General features: G+C 51.1%; 8 protein-coding genes across 8 annotated transcripts; 6 read left to right on the forward strand and 2 right to left on the reverse strand.

Moving 5' to 3' along the window:
- Positions 1 to 1,513: 1,513 nt before the first annotated feature.
- On the forward strand, positions 1,514 to 3,429 carry LTR84_011476 (uncharacterized protein; the record flags this gene model as incomplete). Its single annotated transcript, XM_064855005.1, has 4 exons — positions 1,514 to 2,039; positions 2,089 to 2,220; positions 2,279 to 2,540; positions 2,601 to 3,429. The coding sequence occupies 4 exons, from the start codon at positions 1,514 to 1,516 to the stop codon at positions 3,427 to 3,429; spliced, it is 1,749 nt and encodes a 582-aa protein (XP_064708594.1).
- Positions 3,430 to 4,034: 605 nt separating this feature from the next.
- LTR84_011477 (uncharacterized protein) lies at positions 4,035 to 5,243 on the forward strand (the record flags this gene model as incomplete). The annotated part of the gene is made up of 2 exons (XM_064855006.1): positions 4,035 to 4,091; positions 4,206 to 5,243. The coding sequence occupies 2 exons, from the start codon at positions 4,035 to 4,037 to the stop codon at positions 5,241 to 5,243; spliced, it is 1,095 nt and encodes a 364-aa protein (XP_064708595.1).
- Positions 5,244 to 5,682: 439 nt separating this feature from the next.
- Positions 5,683 to 6,525, forward strand: LTR84_011478 (uncharacterized protein; the record flags this gene model as incomplete). The annotated part of the gene is made up of 2 exons (XM_064855007.1): positions 5,683 to 6,207; positions 6,295 to 6,525. The coding sequence occupies 2 exons, from the start codon at positions 5,683 to 5,685 to the stop codon at positions 6,523 to 6,525; spliced, it is 756 nt and encodes a 251-aa protein (XP_064708596.1).
- A 1,026-nt stretch (positions 6,526 to 7,551) lies between these two features.
- LTR84_011479 (uncharacterized protein) lies at positions 7,552 to 9,030 on the forward strand (the record flags this gene model as incomplete). The annotated part of the gene is made up of 1 exon (XM_064855008.1): positions 7,552 to 9,030. One exon carries the CDS (start codon positions 7,552 to 7,554, stop codon positions 9,028 to 9,030), a length of 1,479 nt encoding a protein of 492 aa, XP_064708597.1.
- Positions 9,031 to 10,242: 1,212 nt separating this feature from the next.
- Positions 10,243 to 11,047, forward strand: LTR84_011480 (uncharacterized protein; the record flags this gene model as incomplete). Its single annotated transcript, XM_064855009.1, has 2 exons — positions 10,243 to 10,644; positions 10,727 to 11,047. The coding sequence occupies 2 exons, from the start codon at positions 10,243 to 10,245 to the stop codon at positions 11,045 to 11,047; spliced, it is 723 nt and encodes a 240-aa protein (XP_064708598.1).
- A 219-nt stretch (positions 11,048 to 11,266) lies between these two features.
- On the reverse strand, positions 11,267 to 12,022 carry LTR84_011481 (uncharacterized protein; the record flags this gene model as incomplete). Its single annotated transcript, XM_064855010.1, has 1 exon — positions 11,267 to 12,022. One exon carries the CDS (start codon positions 12,020 to 12,022, stop codon positions 11,267 to 11,269), a length of 756 nt encoding a protein of 251 aa, XP_064708599.1.
- Positions 12,023 to 13,631: 1,609 nt separating this feature from the next.
- On the forward strand, positions 13,632 to 14,315 carry LTR84_011482 (uncharacterized protein; the record flags this gene model as incomplete). The annotated part of the gene is made up of 1 exon (XM_064855011.1): positions 13,632 to 14,315. One exon carries the CDS (start codon positions 13,632 to 13,634, stop codon positions 14,313 to 14,315), a length of 684 nt encoding a protein of 227 aa, XP_064708600.1.
- A 134-nt stretch (positions 14,316 to 14,449) lies between these two features.
- On the reverse strand, positions 14,450 to 16,453 carry LTR84_011483 (uncharacterized protein; the record flags this gene model as incomplete). Its single annotated transcript, XM_064855012.1, has 6 exons — positions 14,450 to 14,586; positions 14,644 to 15,218; positions 15,291 to 15,709; positions 15,775 to 15,924; positions 15,976 to 16,098; positions 16,175 to 16,453. The coding sequence occupies 6 exons, from the start codon at positions 16,451 to 16,453 to the stop codon at positions 14,450 to 14,452; spliced, it is 1,683 nt and encodes a 560-aa protein (XP_064708601.1).
- Between the last annotated feature and the right edge of the window lie 313 nt (positions 16,454 to 16,766).

Consider the following 16,766-nt stretch of genomic DNA (forward strand, 5'->3'; position numbering starts at 1 on the left):
ATGGCCTGTCGGCACGAAACCCACCGGTCGAGACCGTACAGATTAGTTGGAGAGACATGCCCTCGACAAGGCTTCTGAAATGTACGACAGGAAAAGTCAGTCAAGCTGATATCAGCCGTTCATACCTATTCAACAAGTGTCAGCATTGTCTCTCGAAACCACGTTTTGGCTTATCTCAGGACGTCTCAATATATGGTGTTTTTTTAGCATCCTGAGCAGAATCGTGAAACCCCGACCAAATATGTGACAAGGGCTCGCAACCGCGCTCATTGCACTGAGTTAGAGCCATGCCGGTACCTGCGTCTCGAGGGTTCACTGGGATTTGTCTGTATGTACAGTGATCCAATCGTTCCATATGCTACAGGCATTGCCTTGTTGGCACCTCTATCAGTTCTGTGGGGTGGAGATTGCCATATGTCTCAACGGCAAGGTGTATTTATTGCAGCTCCACATTGCTCATTCCGTCGGGAACTCAATATGTCGGCAGCTGACTGCAATATTTGACGGTAAGACAGCAACAATCAGAATTCGCAGGAAAGTGGTTCACCGAGAATCGCTACACTCGACTCCCACATCAGAGTGGATTCAAAAACAGTGATATCAATGACGACGTGCACGTATGCCAGTGGCTTCCATATTTTGTGAAGTCCGCCTGGACATGACGATACCTGCCACGAAGCCAACGACTAGTCACCAGTCATCACGCCGGATTGCGGACTGCAACGGCTCAAGCTGTCCGATACAGTGCGGAGAGCTGTGTTCTGTGCAGCTTGCCCATCGTAGATCGTCGGATCAAGGACTGCTCTTCCAAGAAATTAATGTGGATTGACCAAATTCAACCGTCGAATACGTCAGTGGACCACCGACAATTGCTTTGTTGTGCTGCACCATTCTTCTCGCAGCACTACTATTTTGGAAGATCAAAGCAGAAGCTAAGCTGCGAACACTTTACTAAGGGCGTGATTGGGGGCCTGATCACCAGAGAGAATAAACACTTGTCAGACACATCGGTACTCGGTTATTCCGCGGTGCAATTGCAGTGAATGCCAATGCTGTTCTGTCAGACACGCTCGACACTCCGCCTTTTAATTGAGGCTCGGTTATGTTTCAGGCCGCCGACCGATGCAACGAGGCTTTGCTAGTCAAAATCTGGCAACGACCAGATCTTGCTGTCCGAGCAGGCCAATCATGTCTATCTTTCAATAGTCTTAGGCACACATAACCAGCCACAGCCCTGTTCTGCATACCACGTCGATCTTGAAAATCTACCAATAGCCTCAGAGACGGGGCTAAGCTTGGAGACTGGACATTTTCATGTTCTTGCTAAACCTCGAGCTTGCACCCTTGACTGATTTACTTTGGAACATGATCACCTCTTGGGAATATGGCTGTGTTGATCCCCACGACAATATATATTCGTATATGGCCGCACGAGCATCAAGGCCTGACAGACCACCCTTCCAACCAGTGTTGCACATTCTCTTGACACATCAAACATCAATACATCAATACCATGCGTCCTCTACTCATTTTCTCTGCGCTAATCTCATTATGTCTTGCTCAAATCCAACCAGCACAGAAGACAGAAAACTGCCCGTTATTAGGACCAGTATTCCCAGCACCTACCGAGTTGAAGTCCTCGAGTGCCATCAAAGCTGCCATACAGACATTTCCAAAGCTACTAGAGCAAGCACTAGGCGCAGGGCTGCTTGACAACGAGACCACCTCATTCTCTGTCAATATCTTTTCCGCCAACGACACCCTCTACGAAACACATTTTGCCGCCCCAGGACTCAATGGTTCTCTAGCAGCGGGCACACTTAATAACCAAACTGTCTATCGTGTTGGCAGTTTGTCGAAACTATGGTCCATGTACACCTTTCTTCTATCGGCGCCTGGTAATCAGCTTGACCAACCAATCACAAAGTTCATCCCGGAACTGGTGAATGCCTCCAGTGAGAATCTTGGAGATGGGACAGAATGGGAAGACATCACCATCAGGTCGTTAGCTGGACATCTCTCAGGTTTGGGGAGAGACTGTAAGTTCATGCACGCCATGCAATGCACCGAATGCTAACCACCCACCAGATGGTAATTACGATTTGGCCAACGAAGCTGCCAATTTCACGGCTCTGGGATTTCCTGCGCTCACTCAAGCCGCGGAGCCAACTTGTGGCCAAGGATTCACAACTGTTGACATTAGAGAATGCACACGCGCGAGTCAGTTGATGCAATCCCACCTTGTTTGGAGACTTGCTTACCATTGGTGTCATTGCAGACTTTATTCAGGGCATTGTGTCCCGCCGTTCGGTGACCGCACCATACAACACGCCCGTTTACTCGAACTTCGCATATATTTTCATTGGTTATGCGATCGAGTCCATTACTGGAAAGAGCTTCTTTGACTCTTTCGAGGATGTGGTCGGGAAGCCCCTCGGCCTCAAACGAACGTCCCTGACACCACCGACCGACAACAACACGATTATTCCCGGCAACCCCGAGACAAATTCATGGTTGGTGAATGCTGGAGACGAGAACCCGTAAGTCGAAACACCTTACCTCCCTAAGCATGCATAGGTCATCAACTGACAGCGAACCAGAACTGGTGGATTCTTTAGCTCCCTTGCCGACGTGACAGCCGTGGCCCAATCCATCTTGAACTCCAAGCTACTGCGACCTGTGGTAACTAGATCATGGATGAAGCCACTCACACACACGTCGAACCTCCGCAACGCAGTGGGCGCCCCGTGGGAGATATTCCGTCAGGAGCTTCCCATCTCCAACAACACCGCTGCCAACAATACCCGTATCATTGACATCTACGCCAAATCTGGCGACCTCGGGGGCTCGGAGCACTACTACGGCACGCTGACTGCATTCGACATGGACCACCACTTCGGCTTCAACATCCTCGCCACAGGCAAACGAGCCGGTGCGGTGCGCTGGATCCTCGGCTCCATCATCTCCGAAGTCTGGGTCAACGCCTTCGAGCAAGCCGCGAGAGAAGAGGCAGAAGTCAAGTTCGCAGGCACCTACGAGTCCACCGCCGCTGGCCCAGCGTCCAATATCACATTCACACTGGACGACAACCGTCCCGGTCTCGGCGTCAGCGAGTGGTACAACAATGGCGTCAACATGATTGCCAGTCTCCGCGCCATCGACGGTATCCCCACTGCCGCAAACGTCTCCCTTCGACTATATCCGCTGAACAGGTTCGGAGACGAGCTTGTCTTCCGGTCCGTGATTGAGACATTCCCCCAGACCTACGTCACGGGACCCATGGCGACGAACTGCATCACATGGCCGACGGTCGATTCATTGTTCTACGGCGGTGCTGGGTTCGACGAGTTCGCGTTCAAAGTCGAGAACGGAGTGGCTACGGCAGTCACTCCAGCAGCGTTGAGGAACACGCTGGTAAAGCAGAAGTAACCAGTCAAGAGGCCGCCTGTTGTGGTCTTTTTGCGATTCTTGACGATTTTCCCAGCGAGTTTGTACATAGATCTATCCGCGAATGAAATGTAATGTTGATCTTTTGAAAGCTCTCTTATGATGTGCGCCTATTTATGCATCTGCTTGTGAAGAACGGATATTTGCCCGCTCTCAAAGTTGGAGAACAGCCCCTCAGGCTTCACAACTTCCCCAATCTCCCTCATCGAGTCCGTGCGCGGTCAGTGTTGTGTACCTCGGGAACTAACCTAGTTCACGAGGAAGTGTTTAGGTAGCAATGCAGATTGCTACAAGCCCCTCGAGCATGTGGGGGAAGGCATTTGAAAGAGAGTAGTTATTTACACGGGCAAGTCCCACCCTTTGGCCACGTCGCTAGACCTGGAATCCCCTCCCTAAGCCTTGCCCAGACTCCCTACATCTCAAACATAATACGGGAGCAGTCCGAAGTGAGTGACGCACTGGATACTGCTGTATAAAGAGTGCGAAGAATTGAAATCGTGTTCCCCTGAAGAAGCGCTCTTTGAGAAAGACATAGAAAGTCCTACAAAATCGTCTGGGAGGCGTACACTTCTGCTATCAACGTAAACATGGGGTCCGCCGATACCCAACTTCCGTCGGATATGCTTGCAGTGCAAGCCATTGCAGTACGTTCACCCAGAGTTGAAGAGGCGACCAGCCATCTGATTCTCAACGCCATCGTGGAATCTAGATAGTCTTACACTCGGTCAAGTCTAACTGATGATACCTTGTCCTTATAGTACTCTCAACCTCCGAAGGTCAATCGAGTCCCTGTGCCGTCCGTGGGGCAGTTAGGTGGACAAGACATCCTCCTCAAAACAGCAGTCGCCTCACTCTGCCACACCGACCTCATGGTTCTCGATGGCGTTTTTCAGTCCAAGCTGCCCATCACCATGTCTCACGAGGGGACCGGTATCGTTGTCGCCGTGGGAAATCAAGTCTCGGATTTCAAAGTCGGAGACCGTGTTATGACCGGCATCAAAGTACACGCCTGTGGGAAATGCATCAACTGTAACCCGCAGAACGGCGAAGATTGGAACCAGTATTGCTGGGAGTCGGAAGGCGCCGTGGGACTCATGGCTTGCGACGGTGCCTTTGCAGAATACCATATTGCGGACTCGAAGGAGAGTAGTCACGTCCCAGATTCCATCCCTTTCGCCATCGCGGCGCCACTCGCGTGCGCTGGAGTGACAGTCTATCGTGCAGTACTTACCAGTCAAGTCAAGGAAGGTGGCTTGCTTGCTATCGTCGGAGCTGGCGGCGGGCTTGGGCACTTTGGCATACAGTTTGCCCGAGCACGTGGAATCAAGGTCATTGCAATCGAGGCGCGGGATGAGGCGTTGGAAATATGTAGGAAGTTAGGGGCCGAGCACGTGCTTGATGTGAGGGAAGGCAAGGCTGAGGTGGTAAAGAAGGTACACGCTTTGACTGAAGGACAGGGCGTGGAAGCTGTTGTGAATGTTTCCGATCATCCAACGTCAGCGGCACTATCGGCAGCGATAACGAGGACTCATGGCACTGTGATTCAAGCAGCTCAACCTACCGAAGTGTGTGTGCCTTTCCAAGATATCGTGCTGCGAGACGTCACTATCAAAGGGACAATGTTAGGTGGCCGGGGGGTTGCTCAAGAAATGCTGGAGGTCGTAGCCAGGCATAACATCAAAGCGGAGACGCAGGTTTTCCACGGGTTGGAAGAAGTGCCGAACATGGTCGAACTCTCACGAGCCGGTAAATTGAAAGGCAAGGCGATTTGCATCGTTGACTCGAACCTGCGGTAGGAATGCCACTTTTCGAAACGTCTGCGTACTTTTGTCAGAATCGAAAACATTATTTATAAGCGTCCTCAGATGAGTACTGATGAGTTCCGGAGGGAAATGGTGAAGAAATACCCCGCTCCGTGCCGGGGTCTCGTATGATATGGGAAACATAGCACCACTAGGCTTCCTTATCACTAATGAGTTGACTGATCACCAGTCATGTACGAACCAACGGCTTGGCTTCAATTCCAGCCGGCTATTTGGGGTTGAACTTGTGGAGTTCGGCAACTTTCTGGTTGTCAGAGACCCAATACTGACAGAGAAACCCTGCTACCAGGGGCTCTCGGGCCCGAGAGAGACAGTCTGTAAAGCTGGCTGTGCGCAGTAAGTCCAAACAGTATTTAGGTCGGGCAAGTAAACTCACCTCGAACAGCTTCAATTAAATACTTATACTCTCAAAATGTCGGTAGGAGACTGCTGCGTCAAAGGGTTTGAATGGGATGGTACGCCAACCGGAAAGACGGGTCGTCTTCCTGGCTCCGACAACGACACCTACATCGCTGGGGATGAAACCAGCGATGCAGCCGTGTTACTCGTCGCGGATTTGTTTGGATGGACATTCAATAACATTCGGCTCTTAGCGGACCACTATGCGCGTGAAGGCAAAGTGACAGTGTACGCGCCTGACTTCTTTGGCGGCGAGGTCATACCTTCCGATCTTCTTGTCAGCGAGCAGTATGATAAGGTAGATCTTCCAGGGTTTCTAGAGAGAAACGGTCGGGAGGCCCGAGAAAACGAGATCTTCCAATTCGCAAAGGCATTGAGAGCAAAGTATAAGAAGGTTGGAGCGATCGGATTCTGTTATGGTGGATGGGCGGTCTTTCGTCTGGGCGCAAAGGAGAATCAACCACCGCTCGTTGATTGTATCGTTGCAGGCCATCCTTCCTTGTTGACCAAGCAGGATATTGATGAGGTTGCTGTGCCGGTAAGTCCCCATAACCCTACCTCAGAGGATCAATTTCACTGCGACTCGAAATATGAGTACTGATATCAAGGTGGATTCATTGATCAGGTGCAAATGCTAGCTCCGGAGATAGATCTCATGTACACGGCTGAGTTCAAGAGCCACACCTTCGAGACACTCTTGAAGTTGAACGTAACTTTCGACTATCAGCACTTCCCTGGCGTCGAGCATGCTTGCTTCGTTCGTGGCAACGAAAAGAAGCCGGGTGAGCTCGAAGCCATGGTTCGAGGAAAGAACGCTGCTGTGGATTGGATCAAGCGGTTCTTGCATGAGCTTTGAGTCAATCGGCGAAACATCAAAGAAAGAAGGCCTGAGAAGAGGCTCGGCGAAATAGTATTCGTGTTCTCTCAGAACCGGGATCGCAATGCTGCCAATAAGCCAACAAAGGTTGCTTTAAAGTTCCGTATTGCGATGGTCTTCCAGCCGTCGAGAAGTATCGGTCCATAATCGTTGTGCCTACTTGGGATATGAAATCTCGAAATGAGAACTCTACGCTGCTCTTCATTCCGAGAGACTCGATGGTCTAGAAGGGAGAGCCATCGGGTTTCGAGAAATATTGACGTCAGCAGCTCGGGCTTACGGGGGCACCCAGGGGCATACAGGTATTGAACTTCCCGAGAGCAGCCCATCTAACCGTTCACCTTGACCAATGGATGCTTCATTGAGGCAACCTTCCAATCCTTCCAATTACCTAAATATCCAGGTACTTGTTAATTTGTCACTGTTTCCCAGCCCAGGAATCGCTGCCAGTGCGTTAGACCCGACTTCGGGTGCGGGGAAGTCGAATCGAACTCAGCGCGTTCGCCTATCGACACCCACGAAGGCAGATCGCCATGTTCAATTGCTAGCAATGCTTCCCTCCAGTTGCTGATAGAACCCATTCAAGGAGCCGTATTTCAATCACGTTATATTCCTAGTATACTTGACATTCATCCAGTGATACAATATATGAGGGTCTGCTCAGGTATCAATGCCTGCTCAAGGGCACCCTGGCCCGTGCTTACCCGAAAGAGGTCTGGTTAGGTGGCTGAAGCTAAGTTTGCGAGTCTGGGGTCGAGATCCTGAGATTTGAATTTCTTTACCAGTAAACTTTGCCATCACTCCGAACGTCCAGACTGGATCCGAACATTGTTACATGCCACAAAGGCGGGGTCAAGCCATGGCTGAGGGGTATATCTGTAGAGATAGCTGCCTTGCAGTTGACACTGATGCTGCTCTTTGCGCCTTCAGCATCACTGTCAGAGCCTTCTTGATCTCAGGCTTTTTACCTGCTCCCAGCTGGCAATCGAAACCACCACCACCAAAATGCTTCAGATATATCTAGACCCATGTACAATCAACAGCCGTAAGATTCTGGCTGCGACGGAGCTCCTGGGCACGTCTTACAACCTCAATCATATCGATTATTTTACCAGTCAGCACAAGAGTCCCGATTATCTCAAAATTAACCCGAATGGCACTGTTCCATCTGCAATCGATGGAGACCTGAAAATCACCGAATCAAATGCCATTCTGCAATATATTGCTGATGATGCCGGTTCTGCATACCCAAAGGACGCCAAAGCTCGTGCCGATGTCAACCGGTGGCTGTTATGGGAGGCGAGTAAGTGGTTTCCGACTTGCTATATCTACGTCGTAGAATATGTGGTCAAGCCGCTGTTGAAGGCCGAGCCTGATCAATCTGTCATCGATGGTGAAGCGCCAAACTTCAACAAACTCGCTGGAATTCTCGATGATCAATTGGGAAAGACCAAATGGTTGGCTGGTGATAACCTCACTATCGCGGATATTGCTATGGCTGCTCCCATGCATCTTCACGCAGCTTCAAAGCTTCCACTTGACCAACACAAAAATCTATCACGTTGGTTAGGAGAAATTGAGAAGTTACCTTGCTGGCAGAAGACCCAAGGAGCAGTCGACAAGGCCTTGCTGCCAGGTAAGGCTGCCACGAACGGCACATCTGCCAACAAAGATGTCAAAGCTAACTTCAACTACACTAAGGACGTTGATCAACGTACCGAGTTGTACTTCTATGATTCGGAAGACGCCAAGGGTATTCACGAGCCTGGTGATGCTCCACATGAAATGACGGTGCATGATGGTCGGTATCGAGCAAAGGAATTCTCGATTGATAAGGAGGGATTCGCAGTCGAGCCGTTCAAGACAGAACATCAGGACTGGGAGGATGAAGAGACCGTCAGAAAGAACTTTTATCCAGAGGTTGTCGAGTTCATTAAGAAAACCTTTGGTGCGAAACGCGTCCTCGTTTTTGACCATACTATCCGCACAAAGGCAAATGACAAGAAAAAGTTGACTCAAGAGACAAATACTTCGCAACGAGCTCCAGTGATGCTTGTCCACTGCGACTACACAGCAGAATCCGGACCCTTGAGGGTGAAACAGTTGTTGCCAGATGAGGCCGATGATTTATTGACGCGGCGTGTGGCCTTCCTTAACGTCTGGAAGCCAATCCATCGCGTGGTTGAGGAGAGACCGTTGGCTATGTGTGATGTTGGCACGTCGCCACCCGATGACTTTTTCAAGCTCTACTTGAACTACCGCGATCGTGTCGGTGAGAACTATGTCATGAGACATTCCCCGAACCATAAATGGTGGTATATCCCAGACATGACCCCGGAGGAGGTTATTATCTTGAAGACCTATGAGTCGGAGAATGATGGCCGTGCTCGATTTGTTGGCCATAGTGCATTTGATGACCCAACCTCAGCACCCGATGCACCAGCGCGCGAAAGTGTTGAGATCCGCACGATAGCCTTCTTCTGAGGCGTGCCAAGGGCTGATAGGGTGGAAATTATCTGCTCAGTGAGGGATACTTCAACCTCTTCATCCCGCTCCAGATTGCTTCTCCTGGAACATTTCAACTGATTTGGCGCATGGACAAGCACTGCCCAATGCCCTGCGTGTAGCTTTGATCTTCTCTATCCTCATGTATGTAGTATGCTAGCGTAGCAACTTTTTATAGCTATTTCCCCTCAACACTGACTCAAAATTAGCAAGGACCATTTAAGCACTTCACACCCCAGGCTCCCACGGATACTTGCACGGTAGTGGTAGCAATGGTCAAGCACACTCATGTCAGTGCCATTCATCCTTCCCCAGGCGTGGATTTGCCAAGGCTTGGTTTCTTCCCTTATCCACTTCCGAGATCCCAATCTGACAATCCGACTCTGAAAAATGCATTTATGAAGATCAGATTTGGCATGCGGGGTTGGAGATGTTAGATTGGGTGTCTGTCATCGGTTCCCAATCCGGATCCCTGGGTTGATTCCCAAGTTAGTGGGAACAAGGGGCAGATGATGTCCCGATCTGGACACTGACATGCAAGGAGATTGCGGTACTTCACGGGTCGGGGTTGATTTCATGTCCATGAGATCTGAGATCGACGACTGGTACCAAGCTACATGCCACCGCCGTCGGCATGGCCAAAGCTCACAATTGTTTAGCCTGGGATCAAGATCGACAATGCCTTAAAGACGTCTGGGCGGGCGTCGACCCCTGGTGACTCTGCTGAAGCGATAGCTCAAGCTCCCTATTGCCCAGCCTTATGACGGACGTCAGGCAGGTCTCCAAGGAATGCCTCATTGCTGGGCACAACACCCACAAAAGCTTGCTTGCTCAAGATTTGGCATGCAAAAAGCACATTGCAATCTTGAGGTATTGCCGTGTCTCAGACAGATCACCATTCATGGCTGAACAGGCAGGTGAGAGGGATAAGCTGTCACGACACATTTGCCCTGGGTGACACTACGAGCAAAGCGTTGACCTCGAATTGGAATTGCGATGGCAGTGATGTTTACTGTATGTGTATATAAAGCATGAATGTCCTCTGCCCCAGACCAGCCTTTCTTCTTCAGCCTCGCAAACAGCATCTAGTCCACTCTTTTCAAAAGCCTCAGTCATTCTTTAACATTCCAGGCCCAAGTCACTCTTTTAGTTTCTCTTTCGAACTTCCAGCAAATACTTCTCTCCACGAACATGAAGTCCGTCGCTATTGCCGCCACCGTCGTGGCATCCCTTGCAGGACTCGCTGCGGCCAACCCGGTCGCTGAGCCACAAGGCTTCGGTTGGTGGGGTCGGCGCCCGACGGTGTACACCACCATCACCGTCGACGCTCCAGGACCCACCGATAGCCCAGCCCCGGTCAATAACAACCCAGCCAAGCCGTCTGAGACACCCAAGACCGGCGGCAGTGGTGGTAATGGTGGTGGATTCGTCGGTAGCAAGGGAGCAGCCTTCCCCTTCTACTTCACCTCGACGTACGCCGTGATCGCTACCCCAGATCAAGTCATCAACGGCACCGTTGCTACACCTGGAGAGCCAGGAGCCGTTGGTATCTACAACTACGGTATCAACAGCGACTTGGAGGTTATCTGCTACGTGAGTCTACCCATACCCTGTCCAAAGCACACGATTAGGAAGTATTGCGCATCGAAACGAGTGCTAACATTTGCTATTCAAGAACATCACCCTTGGAGGTGTGACTGGCAACTACCAATCCGCGGCCAAGACCGCAACTCACATCCACCAGGCCGTCAAGGGTGCATCAGGACCACCCCGGATCGCTCTCCCCAACCCGCTCCCCATCAGCGATGACCCCACAGTCATTCGCCGTTCTGTCGGCTGCTTGACCGGCCCATTCACCACCGGCATCTTGGCCAACGGCACTGACACTGGTGCTGGTTTCAGCCTGAAGCAGATTGAAGCCAACCCTGCTGGCTTTTTCACTGACGCCCACACCGTGAAGTACGTTCCTGGTGTGGTCAGAGGACAACTGGCATAGAATTGCAGAGGGGTAGCAGAAATCTTGGGTTGTTCGTTGGTGATGGGGTCGAGGCTGGAGAACGGAGTTCGATGGGCTCTTCATGTCCGATGGTTTGATATTTAATGGTTGTGTCATCTAAATCGTTAATACCGCTCGGAGTCAGGAGTAGGACTCTGCGTGGCTCTAAAACTCGAGTGCAAAAATCCTCTGATCCATTTCTTTCTCATTTCTCATTTCTCATATCCCGTACTCATCAGCAAGCTCGACCCAAGCAGTGACAATTCTGTCAACGTCATTCTTCTTGATCGGGATCCGGTGTGGTCCGTCCCATTCCACAAGCGTCGTTGTGCCAGCGGCACAGTAATCCTCGACGAGCCGTCGATGCAAGTGCAGCCCTTCATCCCTCAGCCCGTGCACATGAAGGGTGGGTATCTTCAATTTCATATCCGGCCGCTCGAAGATACTGTCCAGGTCCGCCGCATCAGGCAAGCCGCCCGCGGACTGCATCCAGGGAAATTGCTCGGACTCGTCGTTGAGGCTGACCATCGGCGCTCGTCCCGCCAGGATCACCGCAAACCGCCACGGTCCGTCTTTGCCCTGGAGTTGTTGCTCATACAGCATGCTTGCCGCTAGTTTCGCGCCCTGGCTAAACCCTAGGAGAGCGACCCATTCACCGGTCCCTTCGTCGCTTTCCATGCAGCGCTCGATCGTGTACTCGAGCTCATAGGCACACGCCCCCGGATCGATTTCAGGATGTGTGTCGAGCCAGCGGAACCAGCGCCGGAAGGGTCCACAGTCGGAGTAGACTGGGTGGACACCGACGCCTTCATCACAGAAGAATGGTGCGTCCACGAAGACGAACCGAAAGCGATTCTTTAGTCGGTCGTGGTTCAGAAATGCCCGCAGTTGTGCTTTGAAAATCGCCGAGTTGACGCCTCCACCGTGGATACATAGTATTCTGGGTAGAGCCAATGTCGGATCTCTGAATGCCATCCTGAACCAAATGTCTCTCGGACCAGAGCCTCTGGGCGATTGTATTTTGTTTCCGGTAGCAGAAATAAATAAATAATTGTCTTTGGTCAAGCTAATTGGAAATGACTTTCGAATTCACAATGGAAGTCTCTGGGGCATCGACTTGGATATTCTACTCAAATGAAAGATTTATATTGATCGGTTCTTCATTCAGACGTGGTTTGCAAAGGCTGACTTCCGAGGTGGCCTTGCTTTATGCAAAGCCCCAATGTAGCCGATTTTCAAATGGCTCTCCAGCCCTAAAAATAGGTTCTCGGTCCGTTGGATGACGCCAAGCCTGCAATTAATCAGCCTCGGTGAACTCCAACTTCAACTTGGCCTCCTAGTTGCACGTGACGGCGCCTACTTAACGCGTAACGCGGCAAGCTGGCGTGGGAAGATAAGGATTCGAGCATATCTCGTGAAACGCCAGTATTCATTTCCGATCCAATATCACTGCTTCTTTGAAGACCTTCGCTGGGAAAGTTCAACATAATCAGCATGTTTCAGGCTTTCCTCACGAGCTTTCGGATCCTGACCGCAGAAGAGGCCCAAGGTAGCCACAGGAAAAGCTTTGGTGAACCAGGTAACAGTGATAAACGGTGAATCTGGACTACTTGGGCAATGATCTTGTAACTGCTTGAGACGATGAATCGCGGGCCCCGATTCAGGAACCAGAGAGGATGCGTATTTTGTATGTCGCTCCCTTGCTTTTTGCCTCGTTTCTTCGCCTTATGCTGATCAAGTTCTCCAAGGCCGTACTCGCCGCAAGAAATGCGACGAATCGAAACCCAGCTGCTCAACTTGCAAGAGACTTTCACTACCCTGCGAATGGCCAGATATAAGTCAGTTAACCGACCGCCGAAAGCTTCCAAAGAAACCCAAGTCCCGGTCGTATCCCGAGCGTGATGCTACTACTCCAGAACCAGTGTTGGGCGATAAGCTCGAGGACTCGGTACAGTATTGCCTCACGACCAATCACCCACCTACAGCAAGCTCTCGCGTCTGGTTGCCGTCCTATTTACTTCACCATGATCATGAAAGCTCCTTGTTCGGCTATTTTACGACTGTGATAACGCCGTTAAATGTCCTCTCAAGCTCGCACCACAAATTCAAGGATCCGACTTTTCTGGAGCACTTGGCCACACATCATTCCGTCCTAAAGAATGCAGTGCTGGCTTGCAGCATGATTCATCTATCCCACTCCCACAACGAGTTCTACTTTGAGGCCTTGAGCAGCTACCATCGAGCTCTCTCGGGGTTGAGGGTACAAATCACCGACGGGTACATCGTGGGCCAAGAGTGGAGCATGATGACTATAATACTTCTTCACGTTTTCGAGGTGAGTGACAAGGCTGCGGTGTCTGGGTCAACCTGAGGGCTGGCCGTAACTTGACGAGTTCTTTTAGTGGCTGCTGACTGTGACTGCCGCCTGCAGACCTGCCGATCAGATCGTGCTTTCCCCGGAGTTCTCCATCATCTCGCGGGCGCTGCTCGACTTTTGGAGCTCAGGCAGCTCAAAGGCCAATCCCCCGCCCTGCACTCTTTCGATGTGCTTATGGCCGAGTCTGTTCTCTTTCACACATCCACCATGTCTCTTTTCTACGACATTTCTACCACCAGTTCGGTCGAGAGCTTGACTTCAACCATTGAGTCGATTCTCTGTTGCCCTCCATCCGAGGACGACTCGAACGCCATCAACAGCCCCGTCCTGGGGATACCACGCACTATCTACTGGCTTATCCTTCGCATTTCAAGACAATGTCGCAAGCAATCGAGAACCAAAGAGTGCTGGGGGAAATTGAGAAGACTGGATAGTGACCTTCAGATGTGGGAACATGCGTTGAGACCGGCGTCAGACATTATCCAGGCTGACCAGACGCATTTTGATGGAATGGCCAGACTCTACATCTACTGCGCCCGTCTAATTCTGACATGGCTTTGTGATACTGAACAGAAAGCTTTCTTGAGCAGGTCGGAGCCGGTGTGGCAATGCCTGCAAGATGTTGTTACAATTCTTCGCCATGCGGATGAGTCGTTGGGCATCGCCCGTCGCTTCCTTCTACGGTGGCCACTTTTGATCCTGGGTCACGCTGTCACCAGCGAAAAGGAAGTAAATCTCCTCGAAGGGGTCCTGAGAACCCTATGGGAAGTTTCCAAATGGGGCGACGTAAAAATGACTTGGGAGAAGATCAAAAGTATGTGGCAACACCAAAAGAATTTCAATGTTTCCAACCGTCAGCGGCTGCATTTACTACTAAAGACGAGTGGTTAACACTAGAAAGAATCTTAACGTGTCGCACTTCACCAATGAGTTCAAACCAAGAAGACCTTGGTGCGTAGGAGGTATTCCACCACACCTCGAAGAATTCCACGCCGTTCGACGTCGTTTCGACCGGGGCGTCCGCACTATAGGGCCGGGACCACCGCAGTTCGAGCAAGAGCAACCTCAATGATGCGGGCAGCAGCTATGGTCTCTTCGTCCCTAAAGTGTTTGCCGACCACTTGGACGCAGACTGGGGCACCGACGGAATCCTCGGCGTCGACTAATATCAGATATAATCAGTTTTCAAACGCTCAACTTTGGCACGATTGAGTCTTACACTTGTCAAATTGTCCTTTATCGTACTCGCTGATCGTCTGATATGAGGGACTCTTCCGGTCAAGAGTCGGGTCAACGGTCAAGCCAACAGGCATGACGAGCGCCGGCATATCAAGCATGTTCCACAGCATGGTGTACACACCGTAGTCAACGGTGCCGACCAAGGGTGCAGCTCCGGGATACGGCGCAGTAAGGATCACATTGACGCCCCGTTGAGTCATCAAACTGTGGAATTCATTTCGAAGGGCGTCTCGTCTTGCGTTGTAGGCCCAGTTTTCCGCTACCGTAATCTCTCGGGCGATTTCCAGCATTGCCCGAGATTGCTGGTAGACAGGCTCCCCGGACTGCTTTAGAAGGTCCCACTGAGTCTTTCCGCCATCTGGAAAGAACAGAGCTATATACGTGAGCAGATTATCCAATGACGAGTCGAAAATCGAGCCTTGCTTACTTGTGATGATATCCATCGCCTCCGCTGTCTTGTATGGTTCAAAATCGACGACTGTGACACCGGCCGCCTTGAGCTTCTCTACTGTCATTCTGAGTGCTCGTTGCATGGGCGGCTGTGGGTTCACGATCCTAATGACGACGAGACTCAGGTTAACTAAGACAGTTCTCCAGATACATCGGCAGACCGTCTTCGGTGCTTACCCATCACTCCACATGACGCCGATCGTAATGTTCTTGGATGTTGCTGCAGACTTCCACGGTAGCGGCACCAGACTCAATTCCTCCTCCCAAGGCTTTTGTACGAGGACCGAGCTCATCAGGAGTTCAATATCGTCGATACCTCTCGTGAGGGGTCCTATCACGCATCTGATGGACTCTTGACCTTCACCGGGCAGAAATACACCTCCGTACGGCAGTCGACACGCCGTTGGACGGAAGCCATAGCAGCCGTTGAACGCTGCTGGAATCCGAATAGAGCCACCAATGTCGGTCCCTAGTCCAATTGCAGCACACTTAAAACTGACCGATGCTCCTTCTCCTCCAGATGAGCCACCGTTGGCGAGTCGCAGGTTGTGACCATTTTTGGTCCTCCCCGTCAGATTATTTTCTGTGTCACCGGTCTGGTCAAGGTCAACCGTGGCACATAAGTAGATGGTTTCCGACCTGATGACTAGAATTCGCTTACCATCATCGTCTGAGGCTCATTTGTGCGAAGATGAAACACAGCACCAGATGCCTTCAGAAGGCGAACAAGAAAAGCGTCTTCTGCAGCGACATTATCCACCAGTGCCACGTAGCTTGCGTGGACCAGCCTTCCTTTGTGAGAGATATGTTCCTGCGCAGGTCCTCCTGAGTTGTATGTCAATCAAGGGGTGGATTCACATACCTTTGTAGAGATGGGCACACCGTGCAGAGGTCCTACCAACTTCTTGTGCTGCCTGTAATATTCATCCAACGCTCGCGCCTGGGCCAGAGCATCTTCAACCATGAACTCGGTGGCCATGTTGAGCTGGAAAAGCATTAAGGGGCCTAAGTCAGCACAAGACAATTACTCTCTTTCTCTGGGGAGGTGAGCTTTTTCGCACCAGCTGATGCCCAATGGTCGCCCTCTTCAAGTATGCTACCGTGACTTGCTCTGCTGTCCATTCCCCAATCTCCATCTTGCTCACCAAGCCACTGGCATCACTATTGGTGATCAGTATTTCTTCGACACTCAATCGCCCAGATTCCTCTGGCACATCCATGACGTTTAGTCGACCGTGGGAGGGACAACTGGACTTGTCAAGCAACCATTCTTTGGCAATGGATCGTGCCAAACGCTCTCTGGCTTTCTCGGCTTTCGCCTCCCAGCTCTGGGTCACCATTGCTGTATTCTAGTATCGATCGAGATAGCGAGACTCTTGACACGTGGATACATCGCTGACCCGTTGGGGTGTTGTGAGCTTTATAGCATTAGCAGCCTTTGTCTATCTCTCAAACCCGAGATCCGCAATTGCGACCGACATACCGACCAAGACGTGCTGGAGCATTTGGAGACTTTCACCAGCAATCACACTTTGCTATCCCAGCTTTGCCTGGTAGAAGAACCCCAGCATACGGAGCCTCAGCAACCACTATCCGAGGAGGGAATAGTTGTATTAATTTCCTCTTCAGCTCCACTTTGGGCGCCAATCAAAG

Source organism: Exophiala bonariae (genome assembly GCF_035927105.1).
Source record: "Exophiala bonariae strain CCFEE 5792 chromosome Unknown scaffold_6, whole genome shotgun sequence".
In the NCBI taxonomy this organism is placed as follows: domain Eukaryota; kingdom Fungi; phylum Ascomycota; class Eurotiomycetes; order Chaetothyriales; family Herpotrichiellaceae; genus Exophiala; species Exophiala bonariae.